This window comes from Heliangelus exortis, chromosome 2, assembly GCF_036169615.1.
Source record: "Heliangelus exortis chromosome 2, bHelExo1.hap1, whole genome shotgun sequence".
NCBI lineage: Eukaryota > Metazoa > Chordata > Aves > Apodiformes > Trochilidae > Heliangelus > Heliangelus exortis.
In genome coordinates this window covers 115,249,901-115,267,962 of record NC_092423.1, presented here as the reverse complement: position 1 = coordinate 115,267,962, position 18,062 = coordinate 115,249,901, and the positions used below count along the sequence as shown (strand labels likewise).

General features: G+C 38.4%; 1 protein-coding gene across 2 annotated transcripts; it reads left to right on the top strand.

Moving 5' to 3' along the window:
• Positions 1 to 8: 8 nt before the first annotated feature.
• On the top strand, positions 9 to 15,985 carry GGH (gamma-glutamyl hydrolase). 2 transcript variants are annotated; one of them, XM_071737641.1, is made up of 9 exons: positions 9 to 393; positions 885 to 999; positions 2,347 to 2,397; positions 5,717 to 5,801; positions 8,453 to 8,591; positions 9,468 to 9,574; positions 9,679 to 9,769; positions 11,773 to 11,910; positions 13,981 to 15,985. In XM_071737641.1, the coding sequence occupies exons 1-9, from the start codon at positions 24 to 26 to the stop codon at positions 14,100 to 14,102; spliced, it is 1,218 nt and encodes a 405-aa protein (XP_071593742.1). In that variant the 5' UTR covers positions 9 to 23; the 3' UTR covers positions 14,103 to 15,985. The 2 variants fall into 2 exon arrangements, with proteins under 2 accessions (XP_071593742.1, XP_071593743.1); XM_071737642.1 differs by lacking the exons at positions 11,773 to 11,910; positions 13,981 to 15,985 and adding an exon at positions 11,614 to 11,711.
• The last annotated feature ends 2,077 nt before the right edge of the window (positions 15,986 to 18,062 follow it).

Genomic DNA, 18,062 nt, shown 5'->3' with positions numbered 1-18,062 from the left:
CCAGCTTCGTCTGTCAGTGTTTGATGGTAACAGAGTTGCTTTCCCTGAGGCCTGGGAAGGGCCTTGAGCAGGACCGGACCGAACCCTCCTCGCCCTCCTCGGCTCCGCCACAGGCCCGAACCGCAGCGGCACCGCCACCTGAGCTCCATTTCCCAGCGTGCCCCGCGCTGCAACCGCAGGCGGGCGGGGCGCTACGCGGCGGCGGGCCGAACCGGACCGGACCGGGTGCTGAGGGGACCGCTGGGTTCTGTCAGGCAGCGAGCATCGCGGCCATGGGGCGGCGGGCCGGCGTTGTCGCGGCCGCCTCTTTCCTCCTCCTGTTCCGCTGCGCCGCCGCGGCCTCCCTTGTGCTGCGCGGCCGGCTGGGGAAGAGCAACGAGAGACCCATCATTGGTGAGGGGAAGGGGGGGGGAATTGGGGGGAATTCGGGGAGATTTGGGGGGGGGTCCCTCAGCTCCCGGGGATTAGCGGCCTCGCACCCTTCGGTCGTTATCGTGGCGGAGGGAGCGGCTGCTGAAATCCCCACCCTGCCGGTGTCTGTGTGGGGTGAAGGGGTCCCCTGAAGCGCGGGTTTGGTTACAGCTTTTTAAGTGCTGTCCCGCCACGCTTCCTTGGTTTCAGAATCTTAAAATCGTTGTAACTTAAGAGAATTTGTACTCCTGAATACTTAAAGCTGAGTCTCAGTTAGCCACTGTGTGTGTGTGTGTTTTGTAGCTTGTGACTAAACGTCGAAATTAATGCCCCATTGTCCTGGTGTGTTTGCTTTCTTCAGGATGTAAATGCAGAGTTGTAACCTGGCACGCAGTAAATTGGAGTTTAATTATTATTTCCGTGTGCAGTACTTCCTATCTGTATGATGATACATTTGGTTCTTGGACTTTCAGGGATATTGGCACAAGAATGTCATTTTGAGAAGTTCCACAGGTTTGGAAGTTCTTACATTGCAGCCTCATACGTGAAGTTTTTGGAATCTGCTGGTGCCCGAGTTGTGCCAATAAGGTAAATTTTTATATCCTTACAAGTGAGTAATTATTGTTTGATGTAATAATAGGATCTTAGAGGCTCAGAAAGCAGTGGTGCTGCTTTTCTGAGAGTTTAAAGCTCCTCAAAGACTTGAAGATGCTAGAATTTGCAGAGTTTTAGAAATCGGAATAAAAGTAGAGTGGAACGTGTACTTTGTAATATTTTTATTATTATTATTATTACTATTATTATTACTGCTAATATTATTACTCTTACTATTATGACCTTTCTTTGAAAGTTATTCTTTAATCTGTAAAATTATCCTCCATAGTTTGTGTCTGTGCATTGTGAAGTTAGATCTACAGTCTAATGTGGAGTGCTCCACACACACAGGTAGATATCTAGGTACATATATACATAGTATCTTTTGTCACATCTGTTGTCCTATAATTTAATAGTGGGAGGCTGTTAGTACTCCTTGAAGAAAGCAAAGTCCAGTTCTGTTCAAGCTATGGGTCACTAACTCCACACGTTGTGTTTTGGTTGTTGGGTAAAAAGTAGCAGAGTAAGTAATGGAACTGACAATACTTCATAGCCAACAATTAGCTAAAAAGTAGTAAATGCACTGAAATCAGATCTTAAAATGGTAGCTGTCAGAACTTAATAATACTAATACAGTATTAATAATACTAATGCAGCTGCAGAAAAATCACAATAGGATGTATATACACAGTCCAATAAGAGCTCTGTTGAGTGCCTGAGTTAGAAGGTGATGTTTCTCACATAGCTAATGGAGCTTTCACAGTGTTTGCTGACCAGAAGCTTCATCAATGGATGGAGGCTTCTGATTCTGGTGACTGAATTAGGTGGAGCAAAGCTGGACACTTTGAATATACCCAGTGTATCAGTTCTGCAGGAATGCTGCCACTGTGCCATCATGCTGGTTTCCTGACATTTTGCTGTTGCTGAGGTCTTTCTCATCTTTCCATCTCTCTGCTACATCTTTGCTGAAGAGTGGGCGGGACCTCGTGTTTGCAGCTCTGCCCTTCTTGGAGTCGATTGGAAACCGGCGTAGCCGGTCTGCAGGAAATAATAACCATTCCATTCATGTAAATGTTTAAATTTAACAGGTGTCTGCAAAGGGGTCTCAGAATATCTAATTCTGAACTGGACATGACAGGCCCTGTTTTCTGTCTTGTGGGTTGAGCAGTTTCAAGTAAAATGCTTCATTTGATTTGGCTCTATTTTATTCTTACAGCACACTTTATTATTACAGCACACTCTCTTCATGTTCTCTGTATTTCATGGTTTTGTTCAATAATTATGATATTTCTGTAGTTAAATATCTATATTTCATATGTATTCTGTAACTTGGTGTTTCAGATTAAATCTGTCAGATGAAGAATACGATAAAATATTCCACTCTATTAATGGGTAAGTTTTGAACACTAATTTTCTCAAAGATATGAAAATTCTGGTTGTGAGCTTTGCTATATTCCCAAAACCACTGTTTTTCTGCTCTCTAGAGAGGTTGCCCTGAGAACTCCAGGCATACACATACATTCTAAAACAGAGAGAGCACTATTTCATCTGATGTCTGTCTGCTGCCTTTCCTTGGAGGAGCACATGTCAGATAAACTGCAGCAGTGCTAAGGCTCATCTCTTGTATTTGTCTGCAGGCAGCCAGAAGTGGCATCATTTGATAAATAACCCACTTCTTTGTTATTTTTTTCCTCTTGTTTGAGTCATCACCTTTATTTTGATTTTTAATAGCATTTCCTGGGTGTTTCATCCCTGTTTGTACCCTTTCTTTCCTTTTCCAACCCTCTCTATATCTCCACTATGATAAAAGTTTCTGATTTCCAGTCTCTTCTACCCTTTTCCCTATGAGTGCTTTTTCTCTTGCTGCCTGAGTGACCTGTCTTTCCTGTCTTAATTCTGTGGCTTAGGTCTTTGTTAGACAAATATTCTAACTTTTCACCTGACTGATAGCAACTGTCTGCTCTTCTTTCTGGATTTTAAATGTGGCATGGTCTAATTTAACATATTTTAATTGTGGACTAAGCAAAGTCAAAACCTTTTATGTTTGCCTTTAGCTAAAAGTGTGTTTCAGAGGAGTTAAATAAACACTTTACAGGCTTGGTTATATGAGAGCCCATAAGCATGTGATTGGGCTAGTTGTAGTCATGGGATGAACATCTTAAACTGTGAATATTTTTGTTAAGATTATGCATATCCTAGAATGTTAATCAACATGTGTAGCACTTGCAGATTTAGACCTGTGGCTATCTGGGAAGAGTATTGTTCTCTTCCACTCCATGACATGCCCTGAACACTGAGTGTCTTTACAGTCATGCAGTATAAGGAGATGTAAGACAGTGACACTTCTCATACTGGAGACAAAACCCATAATTTCATCCCCTTCTCATGACTGCCAGCTTCTCTTTGGTTGCCAGAAGGACTTTCACCACTGAGGTCTCCCATTCTTTTTACTTCACCACCTACCTCAATGAAGAAGAGTGTGTTAGGCAAGTAAATCCAGTTTCCTTATCCCTCTGTCTTTGCAGTGACAGGCAGTTGGGTTTATGCTATGTAGGTGGGTAAGGATGCTTTGCATTTCCTCATGATGCCCTCCACTGTCAGCTGATAGCTTCCACAGCATAGTTGTGTGTAAACAACAAATAAAATCTCTGGAGGAAAGGCCTTTCCACTCTGTGGGAAGTTAGAATAGGAAAGAGCTATACTGATCTTGCATGTTGTAAGCTTAGCTTGAGGTTCTTTGCAGTTGCAATTACATATTATTCAGTTCCACCTTCTTAAAATCATGAAACTTACTGTAGTAGAGGCAATTTTATAAATGTAGCAGTGTACTCCTGAGATAGCCTTGGAAATTCCCAGTGAACATCTCTAATCACTTAGAAATACTGGAATACAGGTGACTACATTTTAGTCTGCTTATAACAATGTCAAGCCATTATCATTGCTGCTTAATGGGTTACTCCCTTATTACAGTAGCAGAAATAATGATGTTTTTTCCTAATTAGTACTTGTTAGTTTTGGGGTTGAACAAAAGGAACAGGTGAAGTGAATTTTCTACCACTTCCAGGTAAGGGCTGCCTAATTTGTCTAAGTCTCTGTAGAAATTGATAGTCTGCCCTCTTTCCAGAATGCTTTCATCTTGGAAGGTATTCATCATGTCTTCATTTTCTATATTGGCACTAGGGAGTAATCTGATTTATAATTTTGTGAATACATTTCTGTCAAATACTTGATGCCTTTTGCATGATCTTGTACATCATTTACCTTAGATAAACCTGGTACAAGGTTTTAAATACACACTCACCCTGCAGGTGCTTTTGATTGTTTGAGGTGTTAGATGTTTCTAGCTGCCTGATAGTACCTCACTGCTACAGGTTGCCATTTCCAAAGCACAGAAATAGAGTAAATCCTTCAGCCACTTTGGTAAAAAATCAGCAATTGATGGATGTGGCTTGAGTAAATCTAGTTGAGGTTCTGCTTCAGTGGGTTAGAAAGCACTTGCATTCAGTTTTGTTGGTTCTGCATGTACTGTTCCTGTTATAGCCAGAAGAGATTTCCTTTATTCCTGTTGCTGCCTATGGTGCTGGCACTTTATTACTTTCCACGTCATCACATGTATAGGAGTCTTTTGTTTGAGTTTGGGGAGTTGCACATAGAGCTGTCATTGCTGGGGTTTTTTTCTTTGTTTGTTTTTTCTTTGGGTTTTTTTGGGGTTTTTTTTGGTTTGGTTTGGGTTTTTTTGGGTTTTTTTCTTTTTTGTTTTGTTTTTTTGTTGTTTGGTTTGGTTTTTTTTTTTGTTTGTTTTTTGGGTGGGTTTTTTTGTGCTGATGGAAAAGGATTGTGCACCATTTCTCTGAAATTGTCTCTGGGATTGCTTTGTCTTTTATGGCTGTACTAGATCCTGTGTGACCAAAGTTGTGGCTGAACATACTTTTTTATTCCTTTGTAATAGGAACTTTTTTATCTGTGTTGTCTGCAATAACAAGGCCAGTCTGCCAGGGCCACAATTCTTTACTGAAGCTGAGCAGGATGAATTAAGATATGGGCCAAGATTTTAAAGTAGTAGGGAGAGCCAACTAAAAGTCAGGACAGGATTTCACAGCATCACAGCACACAACCCTTTTGTATACCAGCTGAAATCTGTATGTTTTGTCTGTTATCTGTTTATTCTGCTCTTCCTTGGAATCATAGAATAGGCTGGGTTGGAAGGAACCTCTGAGGTCATCAAGTCCAACCCTTGATCCACTGCTGCTGTGGTTACCAGACCATGGCACTGAGTGCCACGTTCAGTCTCTTCTTAAAAACCTCCAGAGACAGAGGTCCTTATGTTATGCTAGGCTCCAGCACACCTTTGTAATAGTAACCAGCATTTAGTAGAACTCTAAGACACCTGAACTTAGCTCTCTGCCTGTATGCTCACTGTCTAAACTCTCATAATTAATGGGCTGGCAGTCAGTATAGCCTACAGGGCTGTTCAACCTACTGAGCAGGTAGGTAGGCGTCTGCTCTAGAAAACACAGTCAAGCCTCCATCTACTTTTCTGACTAGGTCCCTGCTGTTCATAAGGGAAGCTTATGTTCCTATCTATGGATTTCTGATGTGTAGATATTTTAATCCTACCATTAAACCCACTGTCAGACCTTTCCCTGTATACATTGTCCAGGTTTTTGTTTGATCACCCTTGCTAATCAGATTCTTGGATGTTGCCTTTCAGGGTACTTTTTCCAGGAGGTGGTGTGGATCTTAAGACTTCAGAATATTCCAGGGTTGCTAAGATATTTTACCACAAGGCATTAGAGGTAATTGCTAAGGAACAGTCTGTTCTTGTTTTTGTCACTGTTCAGAGATCAAAATGACAAGGGGGCTCATGTTTTCACAGTTTTCCATTGGCATCCCATATGTTAACAATAAGCTCAATAATAAATAGCTCATTGCTGGCTTGTGCACAAAGAATAATTCTGTAGCTGATGATTCAGACTCCTGACACCCTTTCCTGTTGTATTTTGTGTCATAAAATCCTCAGTTCTTCAGATGAGAACAGTAGAATTTATTCATTGTACCTGGAGCTTTATGGCTTTGTAGAACTTGTGATAGAGTAACAGCAATTCCATCCAAAAGACCAGAGTATACATTATGCCATTAAATGTTGATCATCTGTAGAAGACTTATGACTATAGTTTAAACTCAGGTGGAATTCTGTAGAGACTCCCAAATAAATCAATTTACAATAATATAATATTAAGGCCTCCCTTTACATATACATCTAGTGAAACACTTTTTTCTCACTTATCTATAAGATTTAAATATATGTTTGGAGGTACAGGTGAGGGATCTAGTTTAGCATGTTAAACCAGTTATTTCTTTGTATTGGCAGCTGTACATACAGCAGATTTTCAAAGTTAAAACTGGCTTAATTTATAACATGAAACAATGGGGGAAGAACACTTATAAGCTTATATTCATTATTTTTAAATATTTATATGACCATTAGCTTTATTTAAAAAATTAATTTCTGGGAAAGCTGTTTCTTTCAAAAAGCACCAGAAAGGCTCTGAATCCTTAGTGAAGATTTAGCTCTCTGGGAGCATAAGAGGTGTATTTTTTCCAGGGAATAGTCGACACATTTTTAAGTAATATTTGCATTGTGGGAAAGAGTGGAGATTCACTGAGCTTTATATACAATCCTTATTATTTGTTACAGAACTTCTGTATTCAGGCTGAACAAAAATTTAGATGTTCTTCCTTTTTCCCTCTTAACTGACTTTATTTGTAGTCAGCTGGCATTGGTGAGAATTGTCAGGGAAGTCACACTTTGGAAAACTTTGCCCCCAGTTTTAGAGCCCATTATGAGTTAGCACTCGAAGCGTTACCACGGTGGAAGCTTTCATTGGCAGTGAGGCATTGCTGGTCTGCCCTTGTTGCCAACTTTCCAGCAGCAGACAGGGAAAGCACAGGCAGTGGCATTCACAGGGCCATTCAGCTGCTGCAGCTCAGTAATTAAGTTTCCTAATTTTCAGTCCCCATAGCACACAGCTGTTATTCTTTTGTCTGTCATCTCTTGTCTTTATTCGTGATGTTGTGTGTTGCCTTAAACCTGTCACACTTCTGTGTAAGACAGTCTCATCTCTCTCTTTGAAACTGCTCACTGCATGAAGTGCAGCCTGTGTCTTGGTATTAGGAAACAGGGGTGAGGGCTTCTTGTGGTTTGCAGTGTTATTATGAAGTTCTGTTGGTATTTCATAATGATTCACTGAATTGCTTATGTCGTAATTTTATGACTGGAGGGATAGGTTTATTTGATAATGTGTCTACTTCATGTGAGTGAAAGGCAGAAAGTAATTTTCAGTTAATCATAGGTAACCCTTATTAGTAAGTAGGTTTTTTTTATTTTATTATTATTTCCTGTGCTATTTTTGATTATTTCATGTTTTGATTTTCATCTTTTGAGGCTTAATTAGCACCATACAATGTAGTTGTTCTCAAGAATGGCTTTTGAGCAGCAGCTCTTCCCAAGGTAGGGGTGTGTGCTTTGATATGCTAAACGTAAAAATGTTTAGAAACAGGTTAAGAAAGACTACTCAGATTTCACAGAAACAGCAGGAGTTCTGGAACATCCTGTATTCCATGTTATCAGGAATAAACTGTACAAAAATGCAGATTTCTACTGTCTGCATGCACTGTGCTTAGTTAAGTGTCAGGAAGCTAGTTTTGATTTCTTTTTTCCTTCCTTTTCTTCTTTTTGCTTTCCTCTCTTGTTTTTATTTCATTCTTTTTTTCCTAACCTGCATGTTTTTATCCTTGTGAAAATGACTGTCACTTTTTAAGGTAGCTTAAACTCACAGTTTATCTTTCTGGTACACAGGTTCAAACCTGGTAGTTAAACGAGCATAAAAATACATCTCTTGAGACCATAGCCGTGCTAACGAGAGGATTTGTTTTCTTAATACAGACGGGTGGGCACAGGAATGCCTACATTGCAAAGTGCCCTTGCTATGTGACCATAACATGTTTCATATTAAATTGTGAATTTTAATGAATAGGCTTTCTCTCTCAATGGTTACAGATTAGTTTGTGTCCCTTCTTATGCTTGCTTTTTTTATTGAAATGTTGCCATTCTGTGCTTTATGTTTAGACTGTTTCAACATTACTTATTTGTAGAACAGAACAGTGAAATTAATGGCACCATTAAGCCTAGTTTACTGCTTCAATGGACAAGTGTTTATCCTCTAGCCTTCAGATTTCAGGAGAAAAACTAAGGAAGTACGTGTTTCTTTCAATTGTGATTGAACTGTTACAATTCCTTTGGTAGCAATTTGTACTTCTGTAGTAGTTTTACCTCTCACTTACAAAGAGAACTGTAGAGAGAGCTACAAGAGTAGCAAATTCTCTTCAGTCTTCTTTCTGTAAATCTTCAGTGCTTTTCTTTCTGTTGTTGCTTTTTATTTTGAAGGCTAATGATAAAGGAGATTATTTCCCAGTGTGGGGAACATGTCTAGGACATGAAGAACTTACGTATCTCACAAGTGGCGAAGTTTTGCTTGTTAACACCAAGACAGATGGTTTTGCACTCCCTCTGAACTTCACTTCAGGTGAAACATTAATTACATCTCATGTTTGAGTCTTGCTGAGGCTTTTGTGTTTTATTTGCGATAAATATGCAGGACTGAATGTTTGGGATGTTTCTGATAAATGTTTTGAATTCTCTCATATTAAGTTGCAATAATTGCTTTTATAAAGTCAGTGCACCCCTATCACTTGTAAAACTTCAAAGTTTTGTGCTGTGAGCATGGGCCATTTGAAACCAACAGCAGCTGGCAAAAACCACAGTTGTGGCTTTGGAGTCATTTGATAATTTGTATCTACAAAAATAATGTGAGTTTATGTCCCTTTTTGTTACTGTGTGGAATAAAATTCAAAAACCTATCAAACTCAGAGAAGAGATTATATTCATTTTTTCAAATTGTATCTTTCCTAATGAGGAATTTTAGCATTGCTGCCCCACTTGTGTGGTGTTGAAATAGGAGAGTTCCCTTAAGGTAGAGCTGTGCCACTCAACAACACTGGTAAAATGTGGTCACTGTTGATACTTTATCCCTTAATTTGTAAGTAATCCATCTGCAGACCATGTAACATTCACAAATTTTGTCATGTGCTCATTGTGAATGGAAAGGTCACTGGAACTAATTGCAAAGAGTGATGCTTATTTTAGCAAGAATTTGGGTACTTTGTTGGATCTTTTCTGGGTCAAGGCTGGTAGTAACAGCATATTGAGAAACCTGTTGTAGTATTTCACTGATTTTCCTCACAGCATATTCTAAAACCATAGAATTACACCTAAGAGAAAGGTTTACTATAATGCTGTATTTTATTAAATTTATATCCTCTTCAGTATTAGTCCATCTGTTAGCAGATTGGGTAATGGAAAGTATTCTTTTTTATTTATTTTTTTTTTTTATTTGTAATAGCTGCCAAAAAGAGTAGATTATTCAAGAATTTCCCTGATGATGTATTACATGCATTTGCTACTGAACCAGTGACATCAAACTTTCATATGTGGAGCCTCTCCATGGAGGTAATTGATCATTGTATTTCTTGAATAAAAAAATGCATGTGCTCTGTTAAAACTAGAAATAAATGAGTAAATAACACATCCTTCCCTCATCTTCCTCATCACAGAATTTCACAAAGAGTGAAAAACTTCGTAATTTCTATAATGTTCTGACCACTAACACTGATGATGAAGTGGAGTTTATATCTACCATGGAAGGTAGGAAAATTAATTTTCTTTTAAACTGTGACTGTAACAAACGAGCTCTTTAGAGGTGTTGTAGCCTTGATGCTAATTTGTACTGCAAAAATTGCTGTTAGAATTGTAGGATGAGCATCAGGGCTGCCAGGGCTCTGGCAGTGGGCAACATAACTCTGTTTACAGGGATATTTTAAGTACTAACTACTTAGTTCTCCAAGTAAGGTTCCTCTTCCTCTGTAAGGAAGAACATCTCTAAGCTGTTCCTCTTCCAGATACGCTTGTGCACTTTAATACTGGAATTTCCAGTGCTGTGAAGTGTACAGCACTCAACCTGTAGTAGTTTAATTCCTCTGCAGTGCAGTGTGCCTCAGCTGCACCTTGCTTTCTGTCTGCTTATGTTCACCTTGTGATACTCTGCATCTCTTTGCTGTATGGTGTTATAAATGCCCGAGACTTAATATTCTTCTGTTAATGGTTTAATTTAATTAATAAAATCACAATAACCACAACAGCGCTGGGTACGTGGGGAGTCTCCGCTCCACACACGCACACCGTAAAGTTTAATCTTTTAGCTTATATTACATACCTTAATACATATTCATACCTATTCTAATACATATTCATGACTATTCTAGGAATAGGCTGGATTATGTTTATTAGTTCTTGGAAGAGGCAGGCCTTCAAAAGGCACATGCCCGCTTTATCTCTCAGGGTCTTTTTGACCCCATCTGGTGGTCATTGGATGAAGTCAGTGTCTGCCTCAGTTTCCCCTCTTGTTACCCCTCGATTCCGCACATGGGCTCCTTCGCTCTTTCCTGTGCAACACTCTGCAGTCAGCAGTAAAACCACCTTAAATTGCAACGCTATGTGGTGAGCAGCAAAATCAGCTTAGATTAGCACAACAGGATATACATTGTAGTGTTTTCAAGGTACAGAAACTGTGGATGTCTTGTTTCCTGTTCCCCTAAGCCTTGTAGTTACACAAAGAACAGTTATATTTGCATCTTTCACAATGTTGAAGGCAGATATATTATTAGTACTCTCAAAATGGGGTTAGCAAAATACTTTATAAAAGTTAGGTTAGCAAACACTTTATAATTATTCAACATGAATTCACAAACACACACATATATTACGATGGGAAGCACAATTCAAGGTACTGAGGTAACAGCAACATCCCTCATTACTTTAGCAGCAATACTGCTAATTGCCCTCCTTCAAAAGCCTTTTGTCATCCTTACCTTGTGTTTCCATTTGTTTGGTACCAGGCTTTCTTAGCTCAAGGCACAAGTTAGCTCTCTAGGGAGTGGTTTATCTTGATCAGTGCACTTGCTAGCAGCTCTACAGTGAGTCCCAGCTGTCAGCCAGGGAGATTGTTCTGCATGGCATACTTACTGGCTGTCCTCCAGAAGAGAAGAATAGCAATTTGATCAGAAAACCTGATTAGTCTAATGACAGACATCTCCCATGCCTGTGAGTGCTTTAGCACAGAGCAGTCATCAGCTGCTGTGCTGCTGTTCTCTGTAAGAGAGTTAAGGGCTGGCTTCCTGCTATGTCTCTCAGTCCTGGCACAGAGCTGATAGGAGGTGCCCCTGGTTTGATTAGGCCTTCAAGGAGATCCTAAAAGGCTTGGATCTGTTCCATGGAAGTGCCAGGAATATCCCATGTGGCTGTGAATGTTGTATGTTGAGTGATGCTGGCAGTATATAGGAAGTTCTAAGTCTGATACACTTACAATGTTTTTTGTTTGTTTCTTTGTTTTTGTTGGTTTTGTTTTGTTTTGGTTGGGTTGTGTTTGTTTTTTTTTCAAAAATCTTGCATGGAATAAAGTTCTTCATTTACATATCCATTTTTTTCTTCAGTTCTGCTGTGCTGCAACAGAATTTTAACTTGCTGTTTAAGCTTTTGTGAAACTGAAAATAAGTGAGGTATTTTTGTATATTATCCTTTGAGTTTCCTTTGCATTAGGACTAAGCATGTAATTCTTAAAGCATAGATCTTGCTTACATGTTTTGTTGCAGCATACGAATATCCAATATATGGTGTCCAGTGGCATCCAGAGAAAAATCCTTTTGAGTGGAAGAATACACCAGGAATTCCACATTCTCCATCAGCTGTGAGAGCAGCATATTATATAGCTGACTTTTTCGTTAATGAAGGTAAAAATTTTATTATCTATAAATGTATTTTTTTAGAGTGAAGCATTAGTGAAAGTCTTTGAAGATGACAAACCTCTTTTTCAGCTGTCAACATTCAGTACATCTTATTGCTTTCTGAAGAGATTACTCTGCAAGCTTTATAGGCTTATAAAAAAACAAAGGTTACTAGAAATAGAGTGGCTTAGTAAAACTCACATCAAAAGGCCCAGTATTCCACAAACTCTTTCCAGCAGACTGGCTGAAAAACCCTGTCTGTGCTGTGACTTTCTACCATTTTGAATGATCACTAGAATGTTTTAACCTTCTTTACACAAAGAGTGAAATAAAAAAGCCCAACTCTGTTCATAATTCCAGAAGTTTCTTCAGTTCCAAATTGAGCTACTAACATTCAATGTATACTCAGTGTTGCTTGCAAAATATGTGTGCCAAGGTTATGAATACTGCTTGGGCTAAGTGTACAGATGTTTCAATATGGGGCCCAACAATTTTATACTGTAGACAGCACAAGAAATTTTTTAATTTTACAGAGCTTCAAGTTTGATTTATTTTTTAATAGCTTAAGAAGCTAGAAGTATCTAATGTGTAAAATTTTGATTTTTACAAACCAGGACAATACTTTATGACAGTTCTGGTCTGTTTCATATAAGTAATTGGGTTATAAATATAGGAGTATTTGAAGTGATCAAGCTTATTAATTTATTTATACTTAACAAACTATTCTGCTGAAGTATTATTTTCAGATTTTGAATTTACTGTTTATGAAATTGTCTTACCTGATCAGTTGGGACTGTGAACAACATAATCAATAACCTAATTGAGTTTGGTCTCTGGATTTGATCTCTAACCAATTAGTCACCAGATTGGAGAAAGCAGATAGTGATTTATCACAAATGAAACTTGTGCTGAACTGGATAAAAGTTGTGTTTCATACAAGTTCAAGGCTCTCTTTTTCATAATATAGTCCTGCTGCCCTTTCTGAAATGGTAGCAAAATCACATAAAATTCCTTATCAGTAGCCACAAGGTTCCCATATTTTAAGAATTTTGGTAGGGTACTTGTGAGAGACTAAGACAAAAATAAAGGAGAAAGTATAGTAAGAGGGGTTTTTCTTTTGTGGACTAATACTAGGATTCACCATATTCCCCAGTTTTGTTTGCTGTGTTCTGTCTGCACACTGTAGTACAGGCAGAAGTAAGCTTGTCCAGGCTATTACCCAGCTAAATGTGTCAAAGTATGTGCCAGCTCTCCCTGTAAGTCTTGTTAAGACACAGTGCATGTGAGTTCTTTTATACACATATCATGAGCTTGTGGATAGTACCACACAGGTATGTTGCTAGCTTTTGGATCTATTATACTTCAATTCTAATAGAAAAAACTTGTGTCAGCCAGCTGTATGTCTACCCCCCTCTCATATACCAAATCAGAAGTTATTCTTCATTATCTCTCTAATCTGTGCACAGCTGGTTACTCCTACTGGTTACTTGATATCATAACATTGCAATTAATGTTTTTAGCTAATGCAAGACAGAATGTCTTCCTTAACTTTGAAAATCAACCATAGAGGGAAAAAATAAGCTGTTTTCTACTGACAAAAACATACTCATCTCTACTCATCACTTAATAACTAAACCATTCTACTGAAATACTATTTTCTTACCCATCCATCAATAATTTTAACCTATGTGGAGTTGCCAATGGGATAAACCAGGCAAGGATTCAATTTTTATTATTCTCACCAGCACAGTCCATACTAACACTGCAACTTTCAGTAGGCTGATGCTTTTCTTTCAGTATTACAAGTATGAGAATCTCTGATAAATACTGCTAGGATCTCATGGATAAATATTTTTGTAAAGCCTTTGATTGAAATTAACAATTTTATTTCTCACTACCCAGTAATAAAATACTGCTGTAACCAGCTTTCTGAAGATGTATCTTCACAGTTCTTCACATACCAGTAACTGTAATTCTATCTGCTGCTGTGCTACACAGAATAACTTATTTTGCCAAGAAAGCTGCTGTCAGGGAGGATAACAGTAAAGTGATCTGTACTTTTATAATGTTTTACAGCCCGGAAGAGCTTACACCATTTCTCCAGTGAGGATGAGGAAACAAAGGAATTGATTTATAATTATACTCCAGTTTATACAGGAACATTTTCTTCATTCCAGCAAATCTATTTTTTTGACTGAGTGTCATGTCAAAGATGTAGTGTTGCTATTTATAAATGGAATCATTTGTCAACATTGCATAATTTGCACTGCACATGACAGAAAGCCAGAACAGCTCTCTTCTTTTACAATGATTAACTTTGGGTTTCTTCTGCACTCTTGGACCATTAATTTAAACATTTACATTCAATAGTTTGCCTGAGTCATACTTCAAGGGAAGCTACAGAAAAACACATTTTCACTCCAAAGAAGAGATATAGATTATGTTTATAAATTTTGAAGTAATCAGGTTATTGCAAGGAAAAACACCAGATTCATATATTTTAAATTATGAGAGTTATGTTATAAAATATTTTGGACTATCATAGCACTAGGTGCATAGCTTAGTATAATTCTATCCTTTTCAAATGATTTACAACAAATGAGACTTCTGATCATAGGTTTGTTGTAAATACATGTATGTAATCAAATTGTTGTATTTTGTCATTTCACAAATTAAAATTAAAAGTAGTTAATGAAGTATGATGGCAAAGAGACAATTTTGCTCAAAAAGCACGTTATATCCCATTTGTGAAGCTGTTTCTCTTGTACATTCTGCATTGTTTGGAGTGCTTACTGTAAAGCAGGCATTGCAAATATTAGATGAAATAAGAAAATTTGGAGGGCATAGTAAAGTGCTGATTTCACTTTCTCTTACTTTCAAATTCACTTTTATTTATCTTCCAGTAATTGTCTGAGGGTAACTGGAAGCAGCGGACAGATATGAGATAAAGACATCTACTTCTTTGTATCTAAAAGAATGTAAACCTAATTTTTTCTTTACATGCTCTGACTTTTTCTGCAGCTACTGGGTAGAATTCACACTTTGAGTCAGAGGTAGTTTGTCATTAATAGTAAAAACAATAGTTTCAGTCTTACTTGATATTTAATGCAATTAGAATTCAAACAACAGGTGAATGTATATGAGAAACCTATTTGTGTTGACATAATGTGGTAATAGTCGCATTCAATACACTGTCACACCTTTTTTTTAATTTGCTTTGCTTTCACCTAATGGAAATTTTGTTCAGTGATTCTGTGTGGTGTTGAAAAAGGGACTAAGATGAGACAATCAAATATAACTCTCTCCTCTGTTGCACAGCTTCCAAATTCTTTTTGAAGTTTGGAGTTTTTGAAGAAGTTTTGGCTTTGTACCTCAGCTCTGTTTTGTAGTAACTTATATGCTCAAGTACCATATCTGAATAAAGTTGGTACACTTCTCAGGTTTTTCAGGTAAAGGACTGTCTAACTTGTTGTTTATCATGAAACAACTGTGTAAGAGAATTTAAAATGCATTTGTAGAAAAAAAAACAAAAAAACAACACAAAAGGTAATATTAACTGTGACTACCAGAAAGATACTACCAGGTAATTACAAGCACAAATGTGATATTGCAGACAATTTCTATATTTGTCAGATGAGCCCAATTACATAAATGACATTGTTTTTTAATATAGATGAGTTTATTATATTAACTGTACCAGCAGACTTCTGAGTAGAATGAAGAGTAAAAAGTGCTTTACAGCTCTACACCTACGTATAAAAGTAGCAGCTAAGATTCTTACAAACCAAGTCCAGTCTTCTTACGATCTGAGTCTGAGCTCTTAAGAATTTGCTTAGGTAAGGAAAGGAGGATTTAGCCTTAAGAGCCAGGGATCAGTCATGCAAAGGAAATGTCTGTTTACTACATCAGTAGCAATTTGTTGCTAGTTGTGTAACTATAAGGAATATTGTGTGTAATATGATGAGAGAGCAGTATATTTATTATGGATTTGTACATGTCTTTTCTTTATAGCCTTTTCTTGTAAAGCCTTATTTGAATGGTGTCCATGATTTTTCTATGACAATAAACTTTTATTCAAGCAGATGTGCATTTTTGTGCTCTTTTTAGGTATCATAGATAAAGCATTAATAGACTTCACCTTTTCATTTCCATCTGTGATGGTCACAGACCAGGAGCCTGCTGTAACCTGTGTCCACTTGCACAGCTCAGGCAGGGATTCATGCCCAGAGCCCGGGGTTAAATCCACTTAAATGTGGCTACTGAGCCAAGGGACAGAAGCTTTCAACAAAGATGCCCAAAGGTCTTTCTCATGCAGCCTTTTCACAGCAGGCTCATTCCAGGTGCAGAGTGTCAGAGCTTGCTTGTGCAGAAGAAGCCAAACCTCTAGGAAGGTGGGAAGTGGCTGCAGAGCCAGTGAGTGCTTTCAGGGCTCTGAGAGCTGTACACAAAGCAACGGCTCTCTGCAGTGTCCTGGGAAATCAGAACTTCTGTCTGTTCCTTGTAATGCCTGATGTCTTCCATCAAGTTCTCCAGTCAGAAACAAAATAGAGGAACCCAGAATTGGCTTAAATTCACCCAAGAGAAGGTTTAAAAAATTGTTTTAAAGAAGTTTCAATAGACTTTGCTGCTCTAAGTGATTTACAATATGGTTTTTCCTTGCTCAGCCAGAGCTTCTATCAGGTTTTAGGATTAATGCTGGAGAGAGAAGAAAAGGAGCCTTTGGCTGTACTCTCAGCTTATTCAAACTGTGTCTTATGAGCCTAATCATCTTGCTTGATGGTGTGTGGGAAAAACATCCATTGATTAGCAAAGTAACACTGTGTGCCTTACAGGCTATATTGAACCAACTTTCAGAGGGAGAAGTTTGAAATATTTTTCTTTTTACCATTCCCCTTTAACCACTAGATGGCCTTTAGAAACCAGTATTTTGTGCAATTCTTTATTCGGGTGTGTCTCAATTTTTTTTAAGTGACATGTTGAATTGGAGTATTTACTGTACTGTGGTGTTCACTTGTGTGCCAGGGTATTTGGGAAGGATAGAGAAGGCAAACTAAGACTGGAATCTTACTGGCATAACTGGCCAGATGGGCAGCACTGCAGAAGACAAAGGAGTACGTGAGCATAGACTTAATTCAGCTGGTATTAAATCTTTCTTCTGATAAATATTTAAAACATTTGGGCATTAGCTGAAGGTAACTGGAATAAAGTCCCTCTTTGCAGGTGGCTGTTCCTTCCCTGTAGCTACAGAATCTGTGTTGGTTCCTTTTTTGCATAAATAGGAAATTAGGTCATGCAAAACAGAACACCTCAGGTGGGAGAAGCTGAGAACCTGAGCTCAGAAAACTTTTTGCCTCCTAGTTAGGAAAGACCAGTTTGAATTCCTTCAGGCAAGGAGGGAATTACAAGGAAAAAAATTCTAAATAAGTGCTCTAAGTACAGAGTTAAAGAGTAAGAGCCTAACTCACAAGCTGCTTTGAGAGAGGGGAGCAGTGGTGGGAGCCAAACAACAACCCACTCCAAACCTCCCCACTCTGGGGCTGACTATGCAGAATTCCCTAGCAAGGTAGTAAAGCCCAAGCAGATATTGGTATCTATGCATGCCATGACCCTATTCCCACTTTAATGCTGCCTAATTTATTTTTAGGCTATTTTTCAACTTTTTTCACTTCATCATCAGTGCTGCCTTATTTATTGCTCTTGCTGTGACTCAGCAAAAGGGTGTTGAATGCTGGGCAGATTTCTGTAGAAATTAGCAGCCTATGAGGAAGTGGTGGTTCTTTGAACAGTGGGGAAAGTACAAGCAGGGTTTGAACAAGCAGGAAGAACAATACTGGATATTTCCCAGGATGTGTTTTATGTCTGCATTGCCCTGATGAAGCAGGAGGGGAGGGAAACAGCCGTACAGTGTGATGAGGAAGTTAAGAACTGCATTCCACTGCATACTTGAGAATGTTTGGGTTTGAGGTGGGAGGGTGTACACAAGATTTCAAAGTCACTATTATCACAGCAATTAATTTTTTTTTTTTAATCTGCTATGTTGTTTGATTTTGTTTTTTTGTTTTCTTATATGGGCTTCACTTGTGTGTATCTGGTAGTGGTGCTATGAGAAAAGCTACAGGAGTCAGCTAGTGTCCAAATTCCATTACGGTTTGCAACTG